Source organism: Pipistrellus kuhlii, unplaced genomic scaffold, assembly GCF_014108245.1.
Source record: "Pipistrellus kuhlii isolate mPipKuh1 unplaced genomic scaffold, mPipKuh1.p scaffold_m20_p_1, whole genome shotgun sequence".
Taxonomy (NCBI): Eukaryota; Metazoa; Chordata; class Mammalia; order Chiroptera; family Vespertilionidae; genus Pipistrellus; species Pipistrellus kuhlii.
The window spans coordinates 51,042,359-51,068,840 of NW_023425404.1; the positions used below are offsets into that span (position 1 = coordinate 51,042,359).

At 41.3% G+C, this 26,482-nt stretch overlaps 1 protein-coding gene across 1 annotated transcript in view; it reads right to left on the reverse strand.

The window, feature by feature from the left end:
* Positions 1–24,562, reverse strand: part of TMEM62 (transmembrane protein 62) — a 38,243-nt gene extending 13,681 nt beyond the window's left edge. Inside the window, 10 exon segments of the mRNA XM_036444563.2 lie at positions 1,264–1,423; positions 8,373–8,528; positions 14,214–14,336; positions 14,484–14,608; positions 17,915–18,056; positions 19,990–20,035; positions 22,355–22,492; positions 23,718–23,851; positions 23,853–23,902; positions 24,127–24,562. Coding sequence (XP_036300456.1) covers positions 1,264–1,423; positions 8,373–8,528; positions 14,214–14,336; positions 14,484–14,608; positions 17,915–18,056; positions 19,990–20,035; positions 22,355–22,492; positions 23,718–23,851; positions 23,853–23,902; positions 24,127–24,306 — 1,254 coding nt within the window. The 5' untranslated portion in view covers positions 24,307–24,562.
* Between the last annotated feature and the right edge of the window lie 1,920 nt (positions 24,563–26,482).

Sequence of the window (26,482 nt, forward strand, 5' to 3'; positions counted from 1 at the left end):
TTTCTTTTTTTAAAAATCTATATTTCCCTATGTTCAATGAAAAGGCCTAGAAATAACAACAACCCCAATCAATAGCAGTGAACTAGCTGGGCTAGTGCCAATTGTAGTCTCAAAGTATAATTTTTCACTATAAGGAACCAGTGCTCTTTAGAAAAATGGCTGATTCCAGTTCTTGAGTAAGAAATGCATAAGAAATTCATATGGGAAGCAATAAAAAAAAAACCTAACGAAGACTACTAGGATTGTATCAAAGGACTCAGTGACCAATTTGGAGATTTTCCTACTAGCCAAAGATGGAACAATTTGAACATCAAAAAGAATAAATGCAATGGATTAAAACATGCTACATATGATTTTTAAAATGTTAGATTCATAATGATACTAAAACTAGAAGACTCATATGGTTATCTTTGGCAGATGCTAAAGAAGCAATTCATTATTCTGAACACTGGTTTAGAAAAGGGAGATATGGGAAGAATTAAGGATTTATCCTGTAGATATATCTCCTAGGACTGTGGTCGGAAAATTGCAGCTTGCAAGCCACATGCGGCTCTTTGGTCCCTTGAGTGTGGCTCTTCCACAAAATACTGTGGCCTGGGTGAGTCTATTTTGAAGAAGTGGTGTTAAAAGAAGTTTAAGTTTAAAAAATTGGCTCTCATAGATCAACCAAAGGACTTTTATACATGCATATAAGTACAATCAATGGACACAAAACTCTGGGGAGGGAGGGGATGTGTGGGAGGGAAGGAGGGGGGCAAAAAAAAAATCAATAAAATATATTTTAAAAAAATTGGCTCTCAAAAAAGAAATTTCAATTGTTGTACTGTTGATATTTGGCTCTGTTGACTAATGAGTTTGCCGACTGTCCTAGGACAATGGAAATTAAAGAGAAAATAAACAAATGGGACTTCAAAATAAAAGGCTTCTGCACAGCAAAAGAAACCATTAACAAAACAACAAGAAAGACCACTACATGGAAGAATACATTTGCCAATGTTACATCCAATAAGGGTTTAATCTACAGCATTTATAGGAAACTCATACAACTTAACAAAAGGAAGATAAGCAATTCAATCAAAAAACAGGCAAAGGGCCTAAATAGACACTTTTCAAAAGTAGACATACAAATCCAAGGCATCCAAATTTTTATTAAACTTAGTTTCATCTTTACCAACTGTCTGCAACCTCTGTCTCCCAAGTTGGAGTTTAGTGTGGTTACAGTCTAATCACATTTATATAGTGAATTGAAAATTACTAACTTACCTGGACAATTACTTCTATATTATGTGTATCATTAATGTAGTTTCTTGGGTTCCACTTCAGTGTGAAAATAGGACCAGACAAATGAGTAGCTTCCCCTAAATAAACTCCATCGATCTTAACTGTGACAGAAGTAATGGAGGATGAGGAAAAGGCCAAGACTCTGAAATGAAAGCATATATAAAACAGGTTTTAGGTATTTGTCATTGTTTTTATAAAGGAGAATAACCTAAATAATCTGAAAAGATGAAAGTATAGGCAGAATCATGACATGGTACAATTGTAGACACAACATGGTACAAAAGAATAGGGACCACTATTCATATAATTTGGTTTCTTTCTGAATGGTGGCTTTTGGAATTGCAAAATTCAGCAAACCTGAACTGGTGAGAAATTAGAAACTATTCTGGAGTAGTTTCTGGGGTATATTTTGGAGTATACCCCAAGTTCTTTCTGAAGAAACTCCTGAAGTCCTAGTTTTTCTCATAGGAAGAGAATATAAATTAGACATCTGTTCATCTAATGTCAAGTCTACCATCTCCTTATTTGGTTCCCATTCACTTATTTGCTTCTTTTATCTACACTAAAGAAGCAATGTTACAAATAAGGCTAAGGTTACAGGCCCCAGAGAATATAATGCCTAAATCTGCTATCCAGCTCCTATAAAAAGAAAACTGGCTGAGAAATGTATGTTTTACTTAACTAGTGATAAAAACATATCTTAAAACAGCTTGATACTATTTTTCCCAGATTAAGTAGTAAATCTTTTTTAAAGTACAATATCTAATAACATAAATTAGTACCCGTTTTTAAAAGTAATTGGGTACCTTATTCACTGATGGTGGGAATGTGAAGTGGTAAGGCCACTATGGAAAACAGTATGGTGGTTCCTCGAAAAACTAAACATATAATTACAATATAATCCAGCAATTCCATTTCTGGATATATATATATATACCCCCCCAAACTAGACCTTTCAAAATAGTGGCACAATTTTGAATGCAGGATTTTGAACAGATATTTGTACTCAGGATATAGAAGCATTGCTCACAGTTGCCCAAAAATGGAAGCACAAGTATTTATTTATGGATGAATGGGTAAATAAAATGTAACATATCCATACAATGAAATATTATTTGGGATTGAGAAGGAAGGAATTTCTGAAACATGCTACAACATATATGAACCTTAAACACAGTATGCTAAGGACAGAGAATTCTACTTATATGAGGTACCTAGAATAGTCAAATTCATAGAGATAGACAGTAGAATGTTGATTGCCAGGTGCTACAGGGAGGTAGTAATAAGAGAGTTATTGTTGAACACTTGGCCCGGTGCACGAAATTCATGCACAGGAGGGGGGGTTGGGGGATAGGGGTGTGCTCAGCCTGGCCTACACCCTCACCAATCTGGGAGCCCTCGAAAAATGTCCTACTGCCAGTTTACAGGGATCAAACCTAAACTGGCAGTTGGACATCCCTCTCACAATTCAAGACTGCTGGCTGTAGCTGCTCACCTGTCTGCCTGCCTGCCTGATTGTCCCTAACCACTCTGCCTGCCAGCCTTCTTGCTCCCAAATGCCCCCCGCCACCGGTGTGCTCTCCCCCAAATGCCCCCTGCCAGCCTGATCACCCCCAACTGACCCCCTGCTGTCCTGCTCACCCCCAACTGCCCTCCTGCTAGCCTGCTCACTGCAAACTTCTCCCCCCACTGCTGTCCTGAACACAACCAACTGACCCAACTGGCCCCCTTGCTGATCTGCTTACCCCCAACGGCCCCTGCCATCCCATCCTGGCCTGATCAACCCCTAGCGACCCAAGGTCCCAACCCCTCCCTTTATTCTTTTTTTTCAGTGTCTCCTTAAGCGGAGGCCAGGGCTGGCTGGAAGCAAGTATCTAGGATTTATTTATCTTCTATAATTAAAACTTTGTAGTCTTGAGCGGAGGCCAGGGTGGGTGGGAAGCTTGGCTCCCTCCATTGCTGGGGCAACACAAGCCTCCTGCTTGGTCCAACTCCGTGGCTGCCGCCATATTTGTTGGGATATATTTATCTTCTATAATTGTTCCAGCTCTGTAGCCAGCCACCACTTTGGTTGGATTAATTTGCATACTCGCACCTGATTGGCTGGTGGGTGTAACGGAGTAATGGTTATTTGCATGTTTGTCTTTTATTAGTGCAGATGGATAAAGAGTTTCAGTTTTGGAAGATGCAAGTTCTGGTGATGGGTGGTGGTGACAGTTGCACAGCAATATGAATGTATTTAATGCCACTGAATTTAACACTTAAATTTTAACACCTAAAAATAATAAAAATGGCAAATTTTATGTATGTGTATTTTACTACAATTTAAAAAAAATACTGATTTTTAGTTACAAAAAATGATTTTTAGTTACAATCTTTATCAATAATCGTATGGGAATTCAAACTCACTTAGAATCCCATTTCTAGAACACTAAACAAATTACTCAAATGAAGAAGACTGTATGCATCAGATGGCTTATCTCCAAATTGGGGAAAGATCTAAAAGTTCAGATAGAAAAATGGTTAGATAAATTGTGATATAGTTTATCTGTTGAAAGAAAAATATAGGAATTAGAATAGACTGGGCCCAAAAGGAGACTTGGCTTGGGGTGGTCAACACACAATACAATATACAGATGAGGTATTGTAGAATTGAATACCTGAAACTTGTACACTTTTATTAACAAACTAGAGGCCTGGTGTAGGAATTCGTGAACAGGAGGGATCCCTCAGCCTGGCCAGTGATCAGGGCCATGGAGCCATCTCACCTAGTCCCCATTGAGGCTTATCGGGGCCAGCAGCTGGGAGGAGGGACTACGGGAGGCTGGATGGCCATGGGAGGTTGGCTGTGGGAGAGCACTGACCACAGGGGGAAGCTTCTGCATTAAGCATCTGGCCCCTGGTGGTCAGTGCAGATCATAGCAACCAGTTGTAAAGGTTGCTTAGGCTTTTATATATATACTAGAGGCCTGATGCATGAAATTCGTGTGTTGGGGAGGGGAGGTCCCTCAGCCCAGCCTGCACCCTCTCCAATCTGGGATCCCCTCTCACAATCCAGGACTGCTGGCTCCCAACTGCTTGCCTGCCTGCCTTCCTGATTGCCTCTAACTGCTTCTGCCTGCCAGCCTGATCACTCCCTAACCATTCCCATACCAGCCTGATTGATGTCTAACTGCTCCCCTGCCAGCCTTTTTGCCCCCAACTTCCCTCCTCTGCTGGCCTGCTCACCCCTAATTGTCCTCCTCTGCAGGGTTGATTGCCCCCAACTGCCCTCCTTTGCAGGCCTGGTGCCTCCCAACTGCCCTCCCCTACTTGCCTGATCACCCACAGCTGCCCTTCCCTGCAGGGTTGAACGCCCCCAACTGCCCTCCTTTGTAGGCCTGGTCCCTCTCAACTGCCCTCCCTTGCAGGCCTGGTCCCTCCCAACTTCCCTCCCCTGCTGGCCATCTTGTGGTAGCCATCTTGTGTCCACATGGGGGCAGGATCTTTGACCACATGGGGGCAGCCATCTTGTGTGTTGGAGTGATGGTCAATCTGCATTTTACTTTAGATAGAATAGAGGCCTGGTACATGGGTGGGAGATAGCTGGTTTTCCCTGAAGGGTGTCCCAGATCAGGGGATTTCCTTGGGGCATGGGGCAGCCTGGGTGAGGGGCCTGTGGTGGTTTGCAGACCAGCCACACCTCCTGGCAACCCAAGCGGAGGCCCTAGTATCCAGAATTTATTTCTTTTCTATAATTGAAATTTTGTAGCCTTGAGTGGAGGCCTGGGCCTGCCAGGGTGTGTCGAAAGCTTAGCTTCCTCCATTGCCAGGGAAACCCAAGCCTCCTGCCTACTCTCTGTGGCTGCAGCCATCTTGGTTGGGGTTAATTTGCATACTCACTCTGATTGGCTGGTGGGCGTGGTGGAATGATGGTTAATTTGCATATTACCCTTTTATTAGATAGGATATGTCAGCCCAATACATTTTTAAAAAAAGAATAGATGGTGCTCTATTATTATAACTATATAAAAACATGTCTAAAAGAGAATGGCTACTAAGGGAAACTCAAAATCATTAATAACAGTTCTATTGGCGAAGGGTAGGGATATACATAAAATCCCACATCCTATTTTCCAAAGGTGGTGGTTGTATTACTTTTCAAAACAAAATTTAGCCAAAGCCGGTTTGGCTCAGTGGTAGAGCGTCGGACTGCGGACTGAAAGGTCCCAGGTTCGATTCCAGTCAAGGGCATGTACATTGGTTGCGGGCACATCCCCGGTAGGGGGTGTGCAAGAGGCAGCTGGTCGATGTTTCTCTGTCATCGATGTCTCTATCTCTCTCCCTTCCTCCTCTCTGTGAAATATCAATAAAATATATTTGGAAAAAAAAAAATTTAAAAGAACATAAAGTACATGTATTACCTTAGCTGGTTTGGCTCAGTGGATAGGGCATCAGCCTGCAGAATTGGGGGTCCAGGGATCGATTCCAGTCAAGGGCACATGCCCAGGATGCAGGCTCAATCCCCAGTAGGTGGCATGCAAGAGGCAGCCAATCAATGATTCTCTCTTATCATTGATGTCTCTATCTTTCTCACTCTTCCTTCCTCTCTGAAACCAATAAAAAATATGCTTAAAAATAAAGTACATATATTTATAAGAGTGCCTTTATGTTAGAGAAAGGTCTCATAAGTCTCTTTAATTCACAGTCACATTCACATGGCAACGGAATATTTAATTCCATAAGGTTTATATAGCTTTTTCTTTTTTTAGAAAGCTATGTAGAAAAATGAAAAAAAAAATTATATAAAATATAACTGTTTTAAGTAGTATACAAAGGAATATCTTAGAATAACCCTAGAATACATGTATTATAATTATAACAATATAACAACATGCAGATAAAAAGGTGGAATAAAATACACAAAAGTAATAATGGTAGAATTATGGATTTCTGGATAGTTTTTAAATTTTCAGCTGCATACTAGTAAATATATGACATATATATATATATATATATATATATGTATACACACACACACACACACACACACACACACACACATATATATATATATATATATATATATATATATATGACACTCCACCCAACTGATCCACACTGGCCAGGGCTAAAATATATTTTTAACTGAATTGGAATGAAAGAGTAACCAATTGGTCTATGTATACTATTAAAAGGGTAATATGCTAATTAGGGTGGACATCCATCCAGACCAGGCGTCTTCAAACTACGGCCCTCGGGCCACATGCGGCCCGCAGAGGAGTCTGATCCGGCCCGCCAGGTTTTTTGGGCAGTGAGCGCAGCCGAGGTGTTACAGTAGGAATTAGTAGTTCATATAGTCCGGCCCTCCAGCTCTCTGAGGGACCGTGATCTGGCCCCCACTTTAAAAAGTTTGAGGACCCCTGATCCAGACAAAGCCACAGCGGCTGTGAGGCCCAGGGTTTAGGCAGCTGTGGGCTCAGGCAGCCTTGAGTCCTGGCAGCTATGAGGTCCAGGACTCATAGCAGCTGTGGGCTCAGGCAGCCGTGGGCTCAGGTGGTGGCTAGGCCTGAGGCTCAGGGCAGCTTCAGGCTCACAGCAGCTGTGGGCTCAGGCAGTCATGGGCGCAGGCAGCTATGAGATCCAGGGCTCAGTAGCCATGGGCTCACGGAAACCGTGGGCTCAGGCTGCCATGAGCCCCAGAGGCTGCGAGGCTCGGGGCTCAGGCCTCGCAGCCACTGCGGCTGGCAATAGCAGCAGCAGGGTGATGGGAGTGGCTCTGCCTGTGATCGGCCCACAGCCTCCCACAGAAGGAGGCCAGACTGCAGTTTAGGCCGGCTCCCCCTGAGTGCTCCCGGACTGTGAGAGGGGGGAGGCGGACTGAGGGACCCTCTCTAGTATCCTTACTAATAAAAGCTTAAGTAGTTGTCATGCCTTGATGCCCTCATGCCATCACAAGATGACTGCTCACATAGTAGGCGCACGCAGGTGGGTGGGCTGGACTTGATGCTGCGTGCAAGGCACGAAGCCTGCCTGGGAGTCTCACCGCCTCCTGGTGAGGCCTGCCTGAGGGTCCTGCCTCCTGGCTCTGCACGGCATGAAGGTGGGACCCCCACCTCCAGCTTACCTCTTTGGGGTTAATCCATTGAGGAGCCCTGGATGGGTAGGTGGGGCCTACCTCTTTGGGGTGATGGATATTGGAGATTCTGCACTGTGACAGGGCACAGGTCAGGCTGGGGACCCTCCCCCCTGGAGTGCACGAATTTCATGCACCAGGCCTCTAGTATATATATATAAAAGCCTAAGCAACCATAAACACTGAAAAGACTGGCTGACCAGTTGCTATGATGTGTACTGACCACCAGGGAACAGAAGATCAACACAGTAGCTGCCCTCTGCTGGTCAGTGCGCTCCCACAGCCAACCTCCCACGGCCGGAGTGGCATTGGTATCCGGCATCCGTTCCTTCCACCTGGCCTGGTGACCATCGCCTCCTCTCCCAACCGTGCCAGGGCCTTCCGGCCCCAGCTAGGATGGGAACTGGGGGTGGTGGTGGCAGATGCAGCCCCTTTCCCAGAGGGGCCGAGGGCCAGCTCACTCCTTGGAGCTGGCGGCCAACCTCCCACACTCCATCCCTTCCCCAACTGGCAGGCCCTGACTGGCCCACCACCCAGCCGCCACAGTGACAGTGCAGTGACGAAGGAAACAGGAGTGAGGGAGGCAGGGAATCACAAGGTGGCGGGGTAGCAGCATCCATTCCTTCCATGCCTTGCACAGCAACCTGTTGCCTTCTCCCTGGGCCCCAGGCTGGGACAGCGGGCCAGGATGGGTGGCAGTGGATGTGGCCCTTTTCCCATGGCTCCCTCCTCTGGGCTGGTGGCCAAACTCCCGTGCCCTGTCCCTCCCCCTGGCCAGCAGGCCCTAATCGGTCCTGATCGCAGGCCAGGCCTAGGGACCCCACCCATGCACCGGGCCTCTAGTCTTTACATAATGTTTAGATTGTTGAGACAACTAAAGTAGGACATCTCATGGCTGTACATGGGAATGCAGTCACAATGATTTATTCTCCATCAATATCAAACTGAAAAAAAATTCTGAAATTTTTCTACAAACCTGATGTGTGTTGAGTGAAGGATTCTTTCTAGTGGCTCATATTGAGGAGAACTATAGAGGAGCGACTTAGGATTGGTGATGAGAACCACAGGCCACTCGTCAAAGATCAAATCTGAAAAGCTAAAGAGGTCATGGTCAAAAGCAAAGATGCGGTACCTAAAGAACAGAGGACGATAAGGCAATTAGTCACTTCACATTTTAAGAGGCATGAAGGTTATATACAGAACAAATGTAAAAATATAAAAATATACATCTTGAGATCATGAATTTGAATGCAGAGTCAATAATATTGTTTCTGTCTCCTTCTCTGGCCTCTATCACTTTATACTTCACATTTGTCACAACGGGGATTTGACTGAAGCAATGAATTTAACTACGCTTTGATAAATGTCTGGTACACAGCATACACTCTTTAATTTTTAAATGATTTTTTAATAAATGCTTGTTGAATTAATTCATTTTGAACCTGAGATATTCATCTTAAGCCTAATATCTGACATTCTTCACACCATCAACAAAGCTACACAAAATATTAAAATAAACACAATCAGAAACCTTTCACTTGTCTTTTTAATCTTTATTGCTATAATTTCAAAGAAATTAACAAAAGTTAAGCTGTCTTGCCAAAACCAGTTTGGCTCAGTGGATAGAGCATCGGTCTGCAGACTGAGGGGTCCCAGGTTCGATTCCGGTCAAGGGAATGCACATTGGTTGCGGGCACATCCCCAGTGGGGAGTGTGCAGGAGGCAGCTGGTCAATATTTCTCTCTCATCGATGTTTCTAGCTCTCTACCCCTCTCCCTTCTTCTCTGTAAAAATTCAATAAAATATATTTTTTAAAATTAAGTTGTCTTGCCGAAATCGGTTTGGCTCAATGGATAGAGCGTCAAACTGCGGACTGAAAGGTCCCGGGTTCGATTCTAGTCAAGGGCATATACCTTGGTTGCAGGCACATCCCCAGTAGGGGGTGTGCAAGAGGCAGCTGATTGATGATTCTCTCTCACCGATGTTTCTAACTCTCTATCCCTCTCTCTTCCTCTCTGCAAAAAATCAATAAAATATATTTTAAAAAAATTAAGTTGTCTTGATTTCCTAAATGCACAATGAAAGTTATAGAATAATCAGTTTTGCCCTAGCTGGTTTGTTTCTGTGGACAGAGCACCAGCCCATGGACCAAAGGGTCCCAAGTAGTTCAATTCTAGTCAAGGGCATGTATCTTGTTTGCAGGCCCAATCCCCAGCCCCAGGTTGGGGTGAGTACAGGGGGCAAGCAATCGATGTGTCTCTCTAACATAGATGTTTCTCTCAGTCTCTCTCCCTTCTACTCTCTCTAAAAATCAATGAAAAAATATCCTCGGGTAAAGATTAACAACAACAACAAGAAAAAGGAATAACCAGTTTTGCATTTTATAACTTTTAGAACTGAGAAATAATTGACTATGGTAGAAACAAGAGTGTTCACCAGATACTCATGTGTTCCCCTGCATTTCCCAGTCTCCCTGGCATTAGGTTGGAACCATGTGAGTAGTTCTGACCAATGGGCTGTGAACAGAAGTGACACATATCACACTTCTGGTCCAAAGTACTAGAACTGAGGTGTTAAAATAGTGGCCTTTTAAGATGGAGGAAGTCTGAATCCCTGTCACCCTCTAGAAGGGAGTTGCCTGACTCATACCAGCTTTATATAAATGAAAAAACAGACATTTGTTGTGTTAAGTCACACATTTATTTGCATCTACAACAAAGCCTGGCCTAATATTACTAATATACTATTTTTCTAGTACAACTCAAATGTCTAGTAAGGGCAGGTAAAAGATACTTTCAATAAAACTCCAGGGTTAAAACACAGGAGAGCAGGTGGGAAGAGGAGAAAAAGGTTTCATAATTAATATCACTTAAATAAAGAGCCCGATCAAGGATTAGGAACAAAGCAATTCCAACCCAGCCCACAGCCTTTCAGTCACAAAAAGACAGGTCTTATAAGACTCAAAGTAATTATAGTAGCCAGTAGCCAACTAATTACAGGCTTCAAGCGTAGCTTTTACCCAGATTCTACAAAAACCAACTAAAATGGGTAAGTACCATCCTATCTAATAAAAAAGTAATATGCAAATTGATCATCATTCCAACACATAAGATGGCTACCTCCATATGGTCAAAGATGGCTGCCCCAATGTGGATTCAAGATGGCCACCACAAGATGGCTGGTAGAGGAAGGCAGTTGGGGGCAATCAGGCCAGCAGGGGAGAACAGTTGGAAGGGACAAAGCCTACAGGGGAGGGCAGTTGGGGGGACCAGGCCTGCAGGGGAGGGCAGCTGGGGGAGACTGGGCCTGTAGGGGAGGGCAGTTAGGGGCAACCAGGCTGGCAAGGGGGGGGCAGTTAGGGGTGACTGAGCCAGCAGGGGAGTGGAGGACAGTTGGAGGCAACTGGGCCACAGGGGAGGGTAGCTAGGGACGATCAGGCCAGCAGGGGAGGGAGTTAGGGGTGACCTTGCTGGCAGAGAAGGCAGTTAGGGGCAATTAGGCAGGCAGGCAGGCAGGTGAGTGGTTGAGAGCCAGCAGTCCTAGATTGTGAGAGGGGTATCCGACTGCTCGTGTAGGCCCAGGGGATCGGGCCTAAACGGGTAGTCGGACATCCCTTGAAGGGTCCCAGATTGGAGAGAGTACAGGCTGAGCTAAGGGACACCCCCCTCCCCTGTGCATAAATTTTGTGCACAGAGCCTCTAGTCTACAATGTAAAGCTGCTTTTTAATTAATGGAGATATTAAAAAATGAAAAGAAAACATATTGAGCTCAGCCAATATTTATTGGGTATCTAATATCTGCAGAGCACTGAGTCTTAATAAACAGCAATTGATAATAGTTAAACAATGAAGTGATAATCATCAATACTTAAACTAGTGCACTTAAATGTTATTATCAAAGTTATAATATACTTAGTTCTCTTTCTATGTTTAATTATACTGTATGCTTTTGATAAGTTATATTTCTTCTTAGGAAGACATTAACCTTAACAAAACCAATTATCATCTATTTGAAGAACTTAAATCACTAACTCTAGTAGCAATAACTAGAAATGTGGATATAAAATTCAGGGGAGCCCTGGCCAGTGTGGCTCAATTGGTTGGGCATTATCCCATGCACTGAAAGGTTGCCCATTCAATTTTTGGTCAGAACACAAGCCGGTATTTCGGGCTTAATCCCAGGTAGGGGTTTTACAGGAGGCAGCTAATCTGTTTTGCTCTCACACAGATGTTTCTCTCTCTCCTTTCCTCTCTCTCTAAAAACCAATTAAAAATAAAAATTAAGCCGAGACTGGTTTGGCTCAGTGGATAGAGCGTCGGCTTGGGGACTGAAGGGTCCCGAGTTCGATTCCGGTCAAGGGCATGTACCTTGGTTGCGGGCATATCCCCAGTGGGGGGTGTGCAAGAGGCAGCTGATCGATGACTCTCTCTCATCGATGTTTCTAACTCTCTCTCTCTCTCTCCCTTCCTCTCTGTACAAAATCAATAAAAATATAAAAAATAAATAAATAAATAAAAATTAATAATTAAATTGAAGCCCAGCCGGCATAGTTCAGGGTTGAGTATCGTCTATGAACCAGGAGGTCACAGTTCGATTCCCGGTCAGGGCACATGCCTGGGTTGCGGCTCCATCCTCAGTGTGTGGCGTGCAGAAGGTAGCCAATCAATGATTCTTTCTCATCATTGATGTTTCTCTCTCTCCCTTTCCTTTACTCTGAAATCAATAAAAAATACATATATTAAAAAAATTTAAATTAAAGTTCAAAAGAAAAAAATGACATATTTCTAGTCATAGTGTTTTTCTTTCTCTTTTAAAATTTCATTACTTTTATGTATTCATTGGTTGCTTTTTTATAAAAAATATATTTTATTGATTTTTCACAGAGAGAAAGAGAGAGGGATAGAGAGTTAGAAACATCGATGAGAGAGAATCATCGATCAGCTGCCTCTGGTACACCCCCTATTGGGGATGTGCCCGCACATTGGTTGCTTTTTGTATGTACCTTGATTGGAAATCGAATCCACAACCTTGGCATATTGAGATGATGCTCTAACCAATTGAGCTACCCTACCAGGGCTGGTCCTAGTGTTTCTCAAAGTTTGGTCCACTTCTGCACCCTCTCACAGTCTGGGAAGCAGGCCTACGCTGGCAATCGGTCATCCTTAGTGGAGGCAGGAAAGGCTCCCACCACTGCCACTGTGCTCACCAGTTGTGAACTCAGCTTCTGGCTGAGCAGTGCTCCCCCTATGGGAGCATCTTTTCCTGGTGGTCAGTGTGTGTCATAGCAACTAGTCATTCCACCATTCAGTCAATTTGCATATTAGCCTTTTATTACATAGGATTTATGTATTTACATATTTTTTAAGTAACATATTTTTGCACAACAGCTTTTATTTATTTACTAGAGTCCTGGTGCATGAAAATTCATGCACTGAAGGGGGGGCGGGGGAGTCCTTCAGCCCGGCCTGCTCCCTCTCACAGTCCAGGAGCCCTCAGGGATGGGAGGAGACCTGGCGATCAGGGAAAATCAATAAATATTTTTTAAATGGGGCCATGCTATATATGTTATAACAAGTTTTTCACTTCATAAATCACTAATGTATTTCCTGTTAAAACCATACTTAGAGAATATTATTTATTATTCATTTTAATTGATCTCAGAGAGAGGAGGAAGAGAGAAACATTGTTCCATTGTTTCCTGCACTCACTGGACTGGGTATTCAATCTGCAACCTGGGCATGTGCTGTGACTGGCAATCAATCCATTACTTTCTGGTGTATGGGAAGATGCTATACTGGTACCTTGACCCCAAATTCCAGCCTCCAGAACTGTGAGAAAAATATATTCTGCTGTTTAAGCCACACAAATTTATGATATTTTGTTATGGCTGTCTGAGCTGACTAATCTATACTAATAAAAGGGTAATATGCTAATTAGACTGATTTGACCAGACATCTTCCAGTCGTCCTTCTGGACAAAGCCACAGTGGCAGGGGCTGAGAAGAGGAGGGTTAGGGGCAATTAGGCTGGCAAGGGAGCAGTTAGGGGTGATCAAGCCAGCAGGGAGAGCAGTTAGAGGCAATCAGGTAAACAGGCAGAGTGGTTAGGGACAATCAGGCAGGCAGGCAGGTGAGTGGTTAAGAGCCAGAGGTCCCAAATTGTGAGAGGGATGTCCGACTGCCGGTTTAGGCCCAATCCCCCACTGGCAGTCGGACATCCCCCGAGGGATCCTGGATTGGAAAGGGTGCAGGCCGGGCTGAGGAAGCCCCCCTACCCCCATGCACCTCTAGTTTTCAATAAGATCCTCCATAATTCTTATGCATACTAAACTTTGAGAACTATTTCCTAATGGACGGGTCTTAAAAAATCTAATATAACATAGTGATAGCAAACATAACTACTGTAAAAAGTTTTTGCACAACAAAGATTGCCAGGTACACAAATTACTTCAAAAACAGAAATATCACAAGTTTTTCCTTAATTGGGATTACCCACGATAGCAATAAGAAAGCTATTATTGCTTTAGTAAACTTAACACATTGTGGAGGGATCATGAGAATTCTAGCTTCATATTACACAGTGTTTTACAAAGTATCATACTTTAAAAAATATATTATCTTGTAAAAACATGTAATAAATAACTTCAAAATGCAGTGGGTATTTAATTTTAAAGCATGCCTTTAGCATTTATGTAAAATGTTTTTTGTACTAGTTCAATAGAAACTTATCTGGCCACTGGGTAAAGCTAGCAATAAGACTACTAGTCCATAATGTGTTAACATGTGTAAATTTTATTCTGTGGGGTAATTACCCCTTACCTTCTGTTGTTCTTCCAGTCTGCCACCTCAAGTTCCAAAGAGCCCTCGTAGTGACGAGTGTGCAAAACAGGCATAAGTCCACCAAGTGCATGGAGGTGCCCACACATATAAGCTATACCTGAACTAACCAATGAAAAAATAAATGGAATAATGAATAAAAATAACTTGTGGTGCCAAACTCATACAAATATTTCTTCAGAAAAGCAAGATAGGTAGAGAAATATAAAATAATTAAAAACAATTAATTTCAATTTTAGAAGCCTGCCTCACCTCATTATTGACCGAACTCCTGGTGATGGAGAAAGAATAGTAAATGTTGTATAGTGTCCAAACCAAATAGTGTGGTTGCTCTGATTACTTTCCTTTGACAATAATAAAAGCTCCTTCATTTGCTTCTAAAAAAGAAGAAAAATAGAAGAATCTTTTAACTAGGCTCAGGCTGAAATCTAATGCCAATAGATTAAACACCCTTGAAACATTAAAATAATAATTGTATTATGTTTCGGGCTGACACCCTGCTAATTAATGACCTGTATGGACCTTTGTAAAGTTTACAACTATTTTCACATATAATATAAACAGGGCAGATATTATCCCCATTTAATAGATGAGGGATCAAAAATAAGCATCGTTACTTACATAATTTTTAAAATTTATAAATTTCTTTATAAAAATAAAGAAACACTAACCTTTTCAGCCCTGTATACCACATTGCAATTATTAAAGAGGATACTGATACTAAAACAAAATGCACATATGTCCACAGAAAGCCTTATACCTGAATGTTTCTACCAGTTCTATTCATAGTAGCCAAAAATTAAAAATCATCAACAAATTGCATATAGCTATACAACAGAATACTACTTGGCAATTAAAAAAGAACTGGCCCTGGCCAGTTTGGTTCAGTTGATAGAGTGTCCATCCGTGGACCAAAGGGTCCTGGGTTCAATTCCAGTGAAGGGCACATAGCTTGGTTGCAGGCTTATCCCTGCCCTGGCCTCTGATAGGGGTTCAGGAGGCAACCGTTTCTCTCATATTGATGTTTCTCTCTGCCTTTCCCTCTTTCTTCTACTCTCCTTAAGAAATCAATGGAAAATCAGGTGAGGATTGAAAAAAATAAAAAGAACTCCCTGGCCAGCGAGGCTGTTTGTTGAGCATCTTTAGTGCACCAAGAGGTTGATAGTTTGATTCCCAGTCAGGGCATTTGCCCGGGTTTTGGGATCAATCCCTGGTATGAAGTGTGCAGGAGGCAGCCGATTAATGTTACACAAACAATCAAAAAAGCCCTAGTTTGCTCAGTAGATAGAGCATCGGCCCAAGAACTGAAGGGTCCAGGGTTCAATCCCTAGTCAAGGGCATATAACTCGGTTGCAGGCTCAATCCCAGTTGGGATATGTGCAGGAGGAAAACAATTGATGTGTCTCTCTCACATCAATGTTTTTCTCTCTCTGTCTCTCCCCCTCCCTTCCACTCTCTTTAAGAATCAATGAAAGAATATCCTCAAGTGAGGATTAGCAAAAAATATATAATAAAATAAAAAATCTATAAAAATGTATTTTTTAAACAGAAAGACCTAATAGACACAATAATATGAATAAATCTCAGAAACATACTGAGCAAAAGAAGCCAAATGCAAGAATACATTCTGTATGATCTCATTTATATAAAACTCTAGAACAAACAGAAGTAATCTATGCTGACAGAAAACCCAAACAATTGTCCCCTGGGGTGGAGACTGACTTTACAAAAGAACTTTCTGGGGTTCTTAGTTGTGGTGAAAGTTACACACCAGTATAGACATTTATCAAAACTCTGCAAGCAGCCGAAACCGGTTTGGCTCAGTGGATAGAGCGTCGGCCTTCAGTTTGATTCCGGTCAAGGGCATGTACCTTGGTTGCGGGCACATCCCCAGTGGGGAGTGTGCAAGAGGCAGCTGATTGATGATCCTCTCTCATCAATGTTTCTAACTCTCTATCCCTTTCTCTTCCTCTCTGTAAAAAATCAATAAAAATATATATTAAAAAACACACACACACACACAAAAATAACCTCTGCAAACAATCCGGCCAGTGTGGCTCAGTGATTGAAAGTCAACCTATGAACTAGAAGCTCACAGTTTAATTCTCAGTCAGGACAGATGCCCAGCTTTTGGGCTCAGTCCTCAGAAGAGGGCATGCAGGAGGCAGCTGATCAATGATTCTCTCATCGTTGATGTTTTTCTCTCTCTCCCTCTCCCTTTCTGAAATCAATATATATATATATATATATATATATATATATATATATATATACACACACACACACACACACACACACACACACACATTTTAAAAACTCTTCAAACAGTTGAAATGAGTGAATTTTATTATATGTAAATGATCCCTCAAGAAGTTGATTTCAAAAATAACTTGTACATATGTAAATATACATTGATTTATCTGTAAAGTGCTATTGGCAATAAATTCTTGGGCCCCACCCTCAGTGTTTCTAATTTGATACATTGCAAGTAAACGCGGGAATCTTCATTTTATGACTCCAGCTGATTTTTATGCAGATGATCATAGAATCACACCTTTAAGAAACAATATTCTGAGGAGTACATAATCAACTTGGTCTAAAGACATTTCATAGATAGGAAACAAAATACACTTATATTAAATAAAATGTCAAATATAACACAATGCATCAGAGAATATTCTGTTCACTTGATTTCAAGCGCCTCTATACCCTCATATCACTTTGAATCTCAGCACTTAGCAAATTCAGCCTTTTATGAGTTATTTCTACACTAATCTTATACCCCACTACTAAATTAAATATCTCAAGAGGCTAGGGACTTGACCATATCACCTTTGTATTCTTATACATGGACACATACATATTGCATATGAGCATGTGCTCACTAAACATTTAATGAGTTGATATTTGTTGTACTAAGAAATAATGAGCCGAAACCGGTTTGGCTCAGTGGTAGAGCGTCAGTCTGCAGACTGAAAGGTCCCAGGTTGGATTCCGGTCAGGGGCATGTACGTTGGTTGTGGGCACATCCCCGGTAGGGGATGTGCAAGAGGCAGCTGGTCAGTGTTTCTCTCTCATCGACGTTTCTAGCTCTCTATCTCTCTCCATTCCTCTCTGTAAAAAAATCAATTAAAAAATATGTATTAAAAAAAAAAAAAAAGAAAGAAAGAAATAATGAGAGGCTCTCAGATGTGACTTCCCAGACAGTTTTAATCCAGCTTACAAAAAGGTTACACCTAGGTTACAAAAAATTGTTTAAAAGAAACTTACTCATTTCAATATATATATACTGAGATAAAGATATAGAGATATAGAGATAGAGGGAGACTGACCTTCAGTTAAAAATGGCAACTGCAAGGTTTAGGAATATACCATAAAGTATACAAAGCTGTACGCCCTATACCTTGCTAAGTGCATCTTACACTTAGTATATATATTTAATAAATGCTTACTGAATAAATATAAAATGTGAGGTACTTCTTTCTCAGATTTTAGGGTAAGAATAGGTATAGCAAAAATAATGTTGAAGTAGCCAGTAATTTCTTCTGGCTATACCTGTAATCACAGGAAACTTTTTTTCTCAAGCATTTTTAGATAAGGACTTATTTCCCTAGGATAATTTTAAGTGAGCCACATATATCTGAAGAAAATAGGTTAGCTACAAAGTGAGATTTTTACTGTACCTCATTTAAAATTCCAAAGAAATTATAGGGCCTCTTAGGCCCTGGGATTAGAGTGGCATCCAAAGAGATGAAAGAATAGTTTCCAAAGGGAGTTCTGTGGACATAATGGAAAGAGCCATCTGTACGTATGGCAGAGTATTTCCTGAAAAATACAAGGCAGAAACGTTTTAGTGCAATCATAAAAAAAAAAAAAAAAAAACTGAATACATTTAAATGCCCTAATATCACACTATGGTTTGCCTACTCTGATCTGTTAGAGAAATACACTGAACTAGATCCACAATGGATAAAGTGTAAAAGAAATTTTCAAGATTGTTCTCCGATTGTCTCTAAAGACAGTAACCAACACACAACGTTGCCCAGTAAAGCAGAGAAGTAGGGGGGCGATTTTAAGCAGTCCACTATAAAAAGAGATGAGTCAGATCCTAGTGAAATAGTACTTACAAATCATTCAAACTGTAGTGAAGTCCTACTAAGTACATAGCAGAATTCTTGGTGCAGTGAGATACAAAAGGTATTTATTTCTTGAAACAGGCTACAGAGACTTAACTAGAGATAAACGAAGTAACGAAGTCATCAAACAAGGAGAAAACTGATAGTCTAGGTATGGGTCAGTAAACCTTTTTCAATTCCTAAAAACATACTGATAACATTCACAGGGTCCACATGCAGTAATAAAAGTCCCAGATGGCAGGCTTGATCTTCAGTGGGAAGTGTGCAGGAGGCAGCTGATCAATACTTCCTTCTCATCAATGTTTTTATCTCTCTCCCTGCTCCCTTTACTCTCCTTTCTCTAAAAAAAAAAAAATCAATAAAAAATATTGAAAAATAAAAAAGGCTGGATACAATTTTCATTTCTCTTATAGTCTTTAACTTACAACTAGTAGATAAATAAGTTCTGAAGACCTAATGCACAGTAGTCAACAATACTATAACTTCAAAGATGAAAACAGACTAGATATTAATTCTTGTCACCACAAAAAAAAAATAATTATGTGACAAGACAGAGGTATTAGCTATGGTGGTAATCATATTGCAATATATAAATGTAACATGAACATGCTATATATCTTAAACTTACACAATACCATATGCCAATTAAGTCCAAATTTTAAAATTTTTTAAATTAAAAATAAAGTCTTCTCTTTGTCCACTCCAAGCTGACCTCCGACTTTTCTGATTTCTCAGAGTGATTACATGTATAATAATCTAGCATTTCATCAGCCATTCCTTCATGTTCTTTTCTAGTTATTTCCTAAACAATGTTTTATCACCTTTAGCTAGACAGACTTCCTTGAAGGTATAGACTATATTTTTAAATATTAATTCTTTTTTTGTAGGTGACCAGTTTAATAAGTGAACTTACATACAAGAGCTGTCTAGGTGGCTGCATGACCGGTGGATCTATAGCCACCTACTGGAATCTTAAACATTTATACAGAGGCCTTACAAATATTACTCTTGTATCTCTCATATTATCTAACTATTGATGGGCTCTCGATAAATATTTGCTACTTGACTGAAATGTAGAAATACTGTGAAATTATAATCAAAAGAAGAATCTTAACACATTGAGATCAGAGAATCAGTTTTCTAATTCAAGATCCTTCCACATTCACAATCTTTTTCATATTCATGGCTCATAAAGAAAACTTTAATATTTGTATGACATTCTGGAATGAAAGGACAAAGCAGCCAAAGATGACCAACTTGGCACTTCAGCCACCCTAGCGGCTGAGAAAATCACTATCTCAGCATTCCTAAAACCTATAGAGTTCTAGTTGGCAAGCTCTGATCTAAATGACTTCTGCTATGCATCAATGGCAATAAGTAAATAAATATGTGGATTACAAGTACCATTACCCAAGAAAAAGCATGTGAAATAAGAATTAAAAGAAAAAGTCCTAAAACAAAAACAAAAAATTGTATGTCATACACATTTTTATAAAAGTCTCCTTTTCTAAATTACCAGTTTCTGTAAATAGAAATTTATCAGTTAAAATTTTTTTTCACCCATCCATGGACTGTACCCTTCTTGTAACACATGATGGTCTGTCTTTTGTTCATTACAGTACCTGTAATAATTCTCGACGCTCTCCAGACTTGGAACATTGAATGAATCTAATTAAAAAGAAAAGAGCAAACATCATCTTAAAAAGAAAAATGCAGCCTGGCCAGTGTGGCACAGTTGGTTGGGCATTATCCCAGGCACCAAAAGGTTGCTGGTTCAATTCCTAGTCAGGGCACATGCCTGAGTTGTGGGCACGATCCCTAGAAGGAAGTGTGTGGGAGGCAGCCAATCAATGTTCCACTCTCACATCAGTGTTTCTCTTTCTCTCTCTCTTCCCCCTTCCTCTCTCTCTGAAAATCAGTCGAAATAGTAAAAAGAAAAAAGTGCAAACGTGTTAATGACTAAAGAAAAATTACAATTCTTTCAATAATACTTTAAATGGTAGAATGCCAATAAATTAGATTGTTAATTTTTTAAATTTGAAAATAGAACTCAGATTATCTGGAAACTTGTTTAAGGCATCAGGTATACTGGAAAATAATAAATACTTTGAATTATGTACTATTTTAGAATACACATCACTTTGAAAGTATAAGACTGGATGGTTATTGCTATTGTTTTAAACATATGATTCTGGAAGCCAGCAAGGACTGGATTGATGCCTGATATACGGATACATACCAAGTGCCTCTAAAACAGATCATTTTGAATACAGCTTCTCTCCTCTTAAATCTTAAAAAAGATTAGTTTCTGCTCTCATGTATGTATATGCCCATACCATAAACATTTATGCCTATGCAAGTTAAGTTAGATTATTATGAACTCTGAGGACTATGCAAATTATTTAAACACAAGAGTTTATTTGATATTTCTTACTTGGAATAAGTTAGAACAGTGGCTTGGAAAACTTTTAAAAAAAAAACACAAACACATATTTATTAGTTATTGCAAAACAATTTGACCTGTACCACTAATTAGAATCAGGGAAAGGGGGAAATATAAATATAGCAGAGAAAGTTGTAAGCCAGATATCCTATCTTCAATTTATAATTCATAGTTGCTTTGTAAAAAGGCATCTTTTAATCAAACCAACATCTGTATATTTCACCAGATAGACTTATCTGCTTAAAATGGTAGAATTTAAAAAAAATATAATTAGGTACTTACCACCAATGAATAATCAAATGAAGCAGACAAGTAACTAACCAGTAAGAAAGTCAACCTTTATAAAACAAACAAATCTACTACCATCATGATACTTGTAGAGAAGAGTTCATTTCCTTACTATCACAACAATGATAATATAAAAAACAGAAAGGGATTATCCATCTCTCATGCAGATGGGGATTTAATTTATACACATTAAAAGTAATTCTTTGTGATGCACAGTTCTATAGATTTTGAGAAATGCACAGTAATATATGTACCAGCACAATCAACATAAAGAACAGTTCCACTACCTTCCAAAATTCTCTCTGGATGGCCTCTTTTTAGTCAACCTTCTCCCCATCCCTACCCGTGGCAACTGCAATCTGTTATCTATCCATAGTTTTGCCTTTTCTTGAATGTGATAAAACTGGAAGCATACAGTATATAGACTGGCAAGTTTGGCTTCTTTCACTTAGCAAAATGCATATTTTTAAAAATATTCACCTGCATGGGTTTTGCTAGAAGCTTTTCTTCCATGTAAAAAAGAAAGGACCATACCAACTTTCCCCTCTAAGGCCAACATTGATATCTATATTTTTGTATTTACTTATTTTTAAAATATATTTTTATTGATTTTAGAGAGGAAGGGAGAGAAAGATTAACGATGAGAGAATCACTGATCTGCTGCCACCTGCATGCCCACACTGGGGATCAAGCCCACAACGTGGGCAAATGCTCCAATGGGGAATAGAACCATGACTTCCTGGTTCATAGGTTGACACTCAACCACTGAGCCACACTGGCCAGGTGACATTTGTAGTTTTAAAATTACATATTATAGTTGTATATCAGAATTATGGCCTTTAGTATTTCTAAACCTAGGTTACAATGTCCCATTTTATAATCTAAACTAGGGGCCTAATGCATGAAGATTCGTGCAAGAATGGGCCTTCCTTCCTCTGGCTGCCAAAACTTCCTTCGCTCTGGCCCAAGCCACCTTTCCGCCTTCCCTCCAGAGTGGCTGGGGTAATACAGAATGCCTGCATTTTTGCCATGGTGATGTTGTAAGTGTCCCACCCCACTCCTGGCCACTCAGAGCCTATGTATGCAAATTAATCCATCATTTTTGTTGGGTTAATTTGCATACTCACTCCTGATTGGCTGGTGGGAGTCGTGAAGGTACAGTCAATTAGCATGTGACTCCTTTATTAAGTAAAGAATCTAGGCCCCTGGAGGGAATAAAGATATAGCCTTAATTATATATGGGTCTTGACTCTTACCATGATTTCCTTTGATATCAAGCCACTTGGTTTTTTCCATGACCCTTGTCTTCTTCAGAATACTGTAGTAAGTCTGCCATTCTACCTTCTGCTGCATAGAACCCATTAGGTCCTTTGTTTTGGCATCTGTTAGATCTCCTGTAGATTTACATAAAAAATGATTTGCAATACAAAATAAACCTGAGAGGAGGTTCAAGATTCAATTTATTTTAATGCACACTGAAGGAAGAACAGATACTTAAAGTAGTCAACATGTGTACGCATAGCACTTTTGAGTCCATTCATTTGTTTCTTATAGCTTAGCCTAAATGTCTATTTACCTCCTATATTAGAAACGGGTTGTGAAAAAAATATCTTTAAAGAGAGCATGGACTGACCAGAGTGGCTTCAGTGGATTGACACATGCACCAAGAGGTTGTTGGTTCAATTCCCAATTAGGGCACATGCTCGGGTTGTGGACTGCATCACCCATGGGAGGCAGCTGTTTGATATTTGATGTTTCTATCTTTCCCTCTCCTTTCCTCTCAATCTAAAGATCAATAAAAACATACTTTTTAAAAAAGAGAGAGCACAGGACTCTAATGAAAATTCCAACAGTCTGGGCAGGTGCCTAATGTCTTTGGCAATGGCTGTAATCTAACCAAATATTATTTTTACAGCAAAAGGTAATCTGGAAGGTGTAGATTGGACAAAGAAATACAAAAATCTCTAGAAAACTAGACAGACCCTTGAAATAGAAGTCTGCCATAAGATGAGGACTGCTATTCCTTCTTTCAGTACAGTGTTTCAGTAAGGTGGGTGGGATGAATCCCCTAGTAGACAAGATAGATGCTCCTTTAGCTTCTCCTCCAACATGGTTTGGGAGCAAATGGTTAGGAGTTTGAAGATTAGGGAACCCAAGTCTCAGGAGTACCAAAGGCTGAAGAAAAAGTGTCCTGAGTAATTTAAGCTTCAAACAATTGACAAAATAAGATTAACTGTAAAAACAAACAAAAAACAAAACAAAACATGGAAATAAGAGTGTGTTTTGTTTTAAAGGTAACTTTTGAGTTAGGGTTAAAGGGCTTTCCCTAATCTTCTCTCAAATTCAGGAATGCAACATAAAAAAACAGGTACAAATACAGCAGACATTGAGAACACTGATTCCTGCTTCTACCGCTTTAACAAAACCTTGCTATGACAAATCTTTTATCCTGGATCTTGATTCAGTTACCCATAGGCGGATGAAATTATGATGTTATCTCCTCTACAGCGGCTGGGGCTAGAGTGTTCCCAATGTTCCCAAAGCGAAGAGCTGCAGCCCTGGCTGTCATTCTCCCTTCGGCACCACAGAACAACATGATAGCCCAGCGACCTTCCCTACCTGTTGCTAGGACGAGAGCTGGTTGAATGATGTCAATAGTTTCAGAACAGAACTTCTCTAAGTCTGCAGCTCTGCCTGGGTCATAAAACCTGCTCAGGTGAAGGTCGGATATCTGCCGAAAGCAGGTATTAAACAGATATCTGAGTCAGGAAGGGGCAGCACGTACAGAGCAACCCAGCGGCTTTCTATGGGGGTAGGCAAAAAGCAAAGATGCAGTGCAACAGAGAACCCACCCCCTCCACGGAAGGACCGACCCCCATCCCCATCCTCTGCCCCTCCCAAGAGTTTGGGGCCTGAATGGATGGGCACGGGTCCTGCCCCCGCGGAAAATGCCAGCGTCTCACCAAGTCCTGCCAGCTCTGCACCCAGCCTCCCCTCGCCCCCCCTAGCCAGGCTCCCCCAGCGTCACCTGCAGAGCCCAGAAGATATTGCCGGCTTCGGCGCCCGGCGCAGGGTGCGGCCTCCCGGGGACGCGGGCCAGGGGCAGCGGCGAGGTCTGGCCGGCCAGGCCGTAGTACTCCAGCAGCACGGCCGTCAGCGCCGCGGCCACCAGGCCGGCCAGCACCCTGAAGGCCAGCACCGCAGCCATGCCGCCCGCGGGAGCCGCCCCGCCGACCTCAGCGACCCGGGCACCGCGGGGCCGCCCGCGCGGCTCCGGAACGCCGCCCCCGGCACCTGCGCCTTCCCGGGCCCCTGCCCCTCGCGGCCGCCCGCGGCTCTGGGTCTGGTTCGTTGAAGGAACGGGGGCGAAGGAAAGCAAACCGAGAGACCCCCAGCGCCCTCCGGGGTGGCCCAGGGGCGTCCGGGAAGGAGCCGGTTCCGGGAGGCGGGGCTAGAATTCTGGCCCCGCCTTAGTCATTTCTGACCTCCAGAGGGTCAGCTTCCTCACCGATAAAACAGCTTAATAATACCTCCGGGCGCATTTCACAGGCTTGTGAGAATCCCAAACTGTGCGCGAGGACTCCTTTTAACTTGCAGTACACACACACACACACACACACACACACACACACACACACCCCACCACCAACAACAACAATAAATTGCACTACACATGTGGCAGTTGACTTTCTCTGGCCCCTTCTGATTATAAACAACCTGATTCCATATGTGGGTTTTTGGGTTTGCTTGTTTGTTTTTTTTTAGATGTAATATCAATGTTTTGTGAATTTTTTCCTCTTAAACCTGATTTCATGTGCATTTACTTACATAATATTCCAATAGAGTGTATAACGTTCATTTAATACATTTTAAATACTTACAATAAGCCAGGCACAGAAGAATTAGATTCTGGCTGAGGAAAAGAGTGAAGAAATAAAATGGAGTCACTATGTCAAGCTGCTAAATTATAAAAATCAAAAGGCTAAGCGGCAAAGGATATAATTCTTTTCTTGCTTTTACTAGCCTGGGAACTTAAATTTTGGAATCTTTCAGTTGTGCAGCAATGCCTGGAGATACCCAAATTCCACAAACCTTTGAAGTACTTAAGAATGTTCATGTGCTGTCAGACTGGTGAGCATTGACCCAGGAACCAAGAGGTCATTGGTTCAATTCCTGTCAGGGCATATGCTTAGGTTGCCAGCTCAATTCCCAATAGGGGGTGTGCAGGAGGCAACCAGTTTTATTTCTCTCATATCGGTTTCTCTTTCTCTCTTTCCCTCCCTCCCTTCTTTCTACTCTCTCTAAAAATCAATGGAAAAATATATCCTCAGATGAGGATTAACAACAACAGGAAAAGAATGTATAATATTTCTGAGTGACAGAGATTGGGGGCGGGAGTAGGGGGTTAAAGGGAGAAGCATTTTCTACCAGGACCTAACAACATGAACTAAAGTATTAAGATGAGAAAATGCATATTGAGGAGACAGTATTTTACTTGGTTGTACCTGAGTTTTAACTAGAAGAATAACAGTAATGAGACAAGACCTTTAGTTTCATCCACATTGTGGAAGACATTTATAAATGCCAAGAGTGAAATAGACCTGGCAATAATTGTAACAGAGAATCCTGGAATAATCCAGTGTTATGGTCAGAATGTGTCCCCACAAAATTCATATGTTGAAATCCTAATTCCTAATGTGATAGTATTTAGAGGTGGGCCTTTGATCAGTCCTCCTGAATAGGATTAGTGCCCTTATAGTAAAAAAGACCCTAGTAAGATACCTGCCCCATCCCCGCTTTGAGGACACTGACAAGTTACTAAGTCTGCAGCCTGTAGGAGGGCTTCCACCATGCTGCACTCTGGCTTAGACTCCCAGCCTCCAGAACTGTGAGAAATAAATTCTGTTCTTTATATGCCACTCAGACTGTCGTACTTTATTTTAGTAGCTTAAATAGACTAAGCCCTCTATGTAGTGAGAGGAAAATGGAGGAAGAAGGAAGATGGGAGAATATGACACTGAAATTAGAAAGGAAGAATTAGGTGTAAAATTGTAAATACAGAACCTACAGAAATTGACAGCTGACTGGATATTTGAGGGGGAAATAATTAAAAGTTAATATTAGCCCAGCTGCAGTGGATCAGAGGTTGAGTGTCAACCTATGAACCTGGAGATCATGGTTCGATTCCCGGTTAGGTCTCAGTAAACTAGATTTTATTCCCCTGGGGAGCTCAATTGGTTAGAGATCCCAATACATCATGGTTGCAGGTTTGATTCTCAATCAGAGCACATACCAAAAAATCAACCAATAAATGCATAAATAAGTGGAACATCAAAAATCAGTATCTCGAGAAAACCAAGATGGCGGCAATAGAGTAGACACCA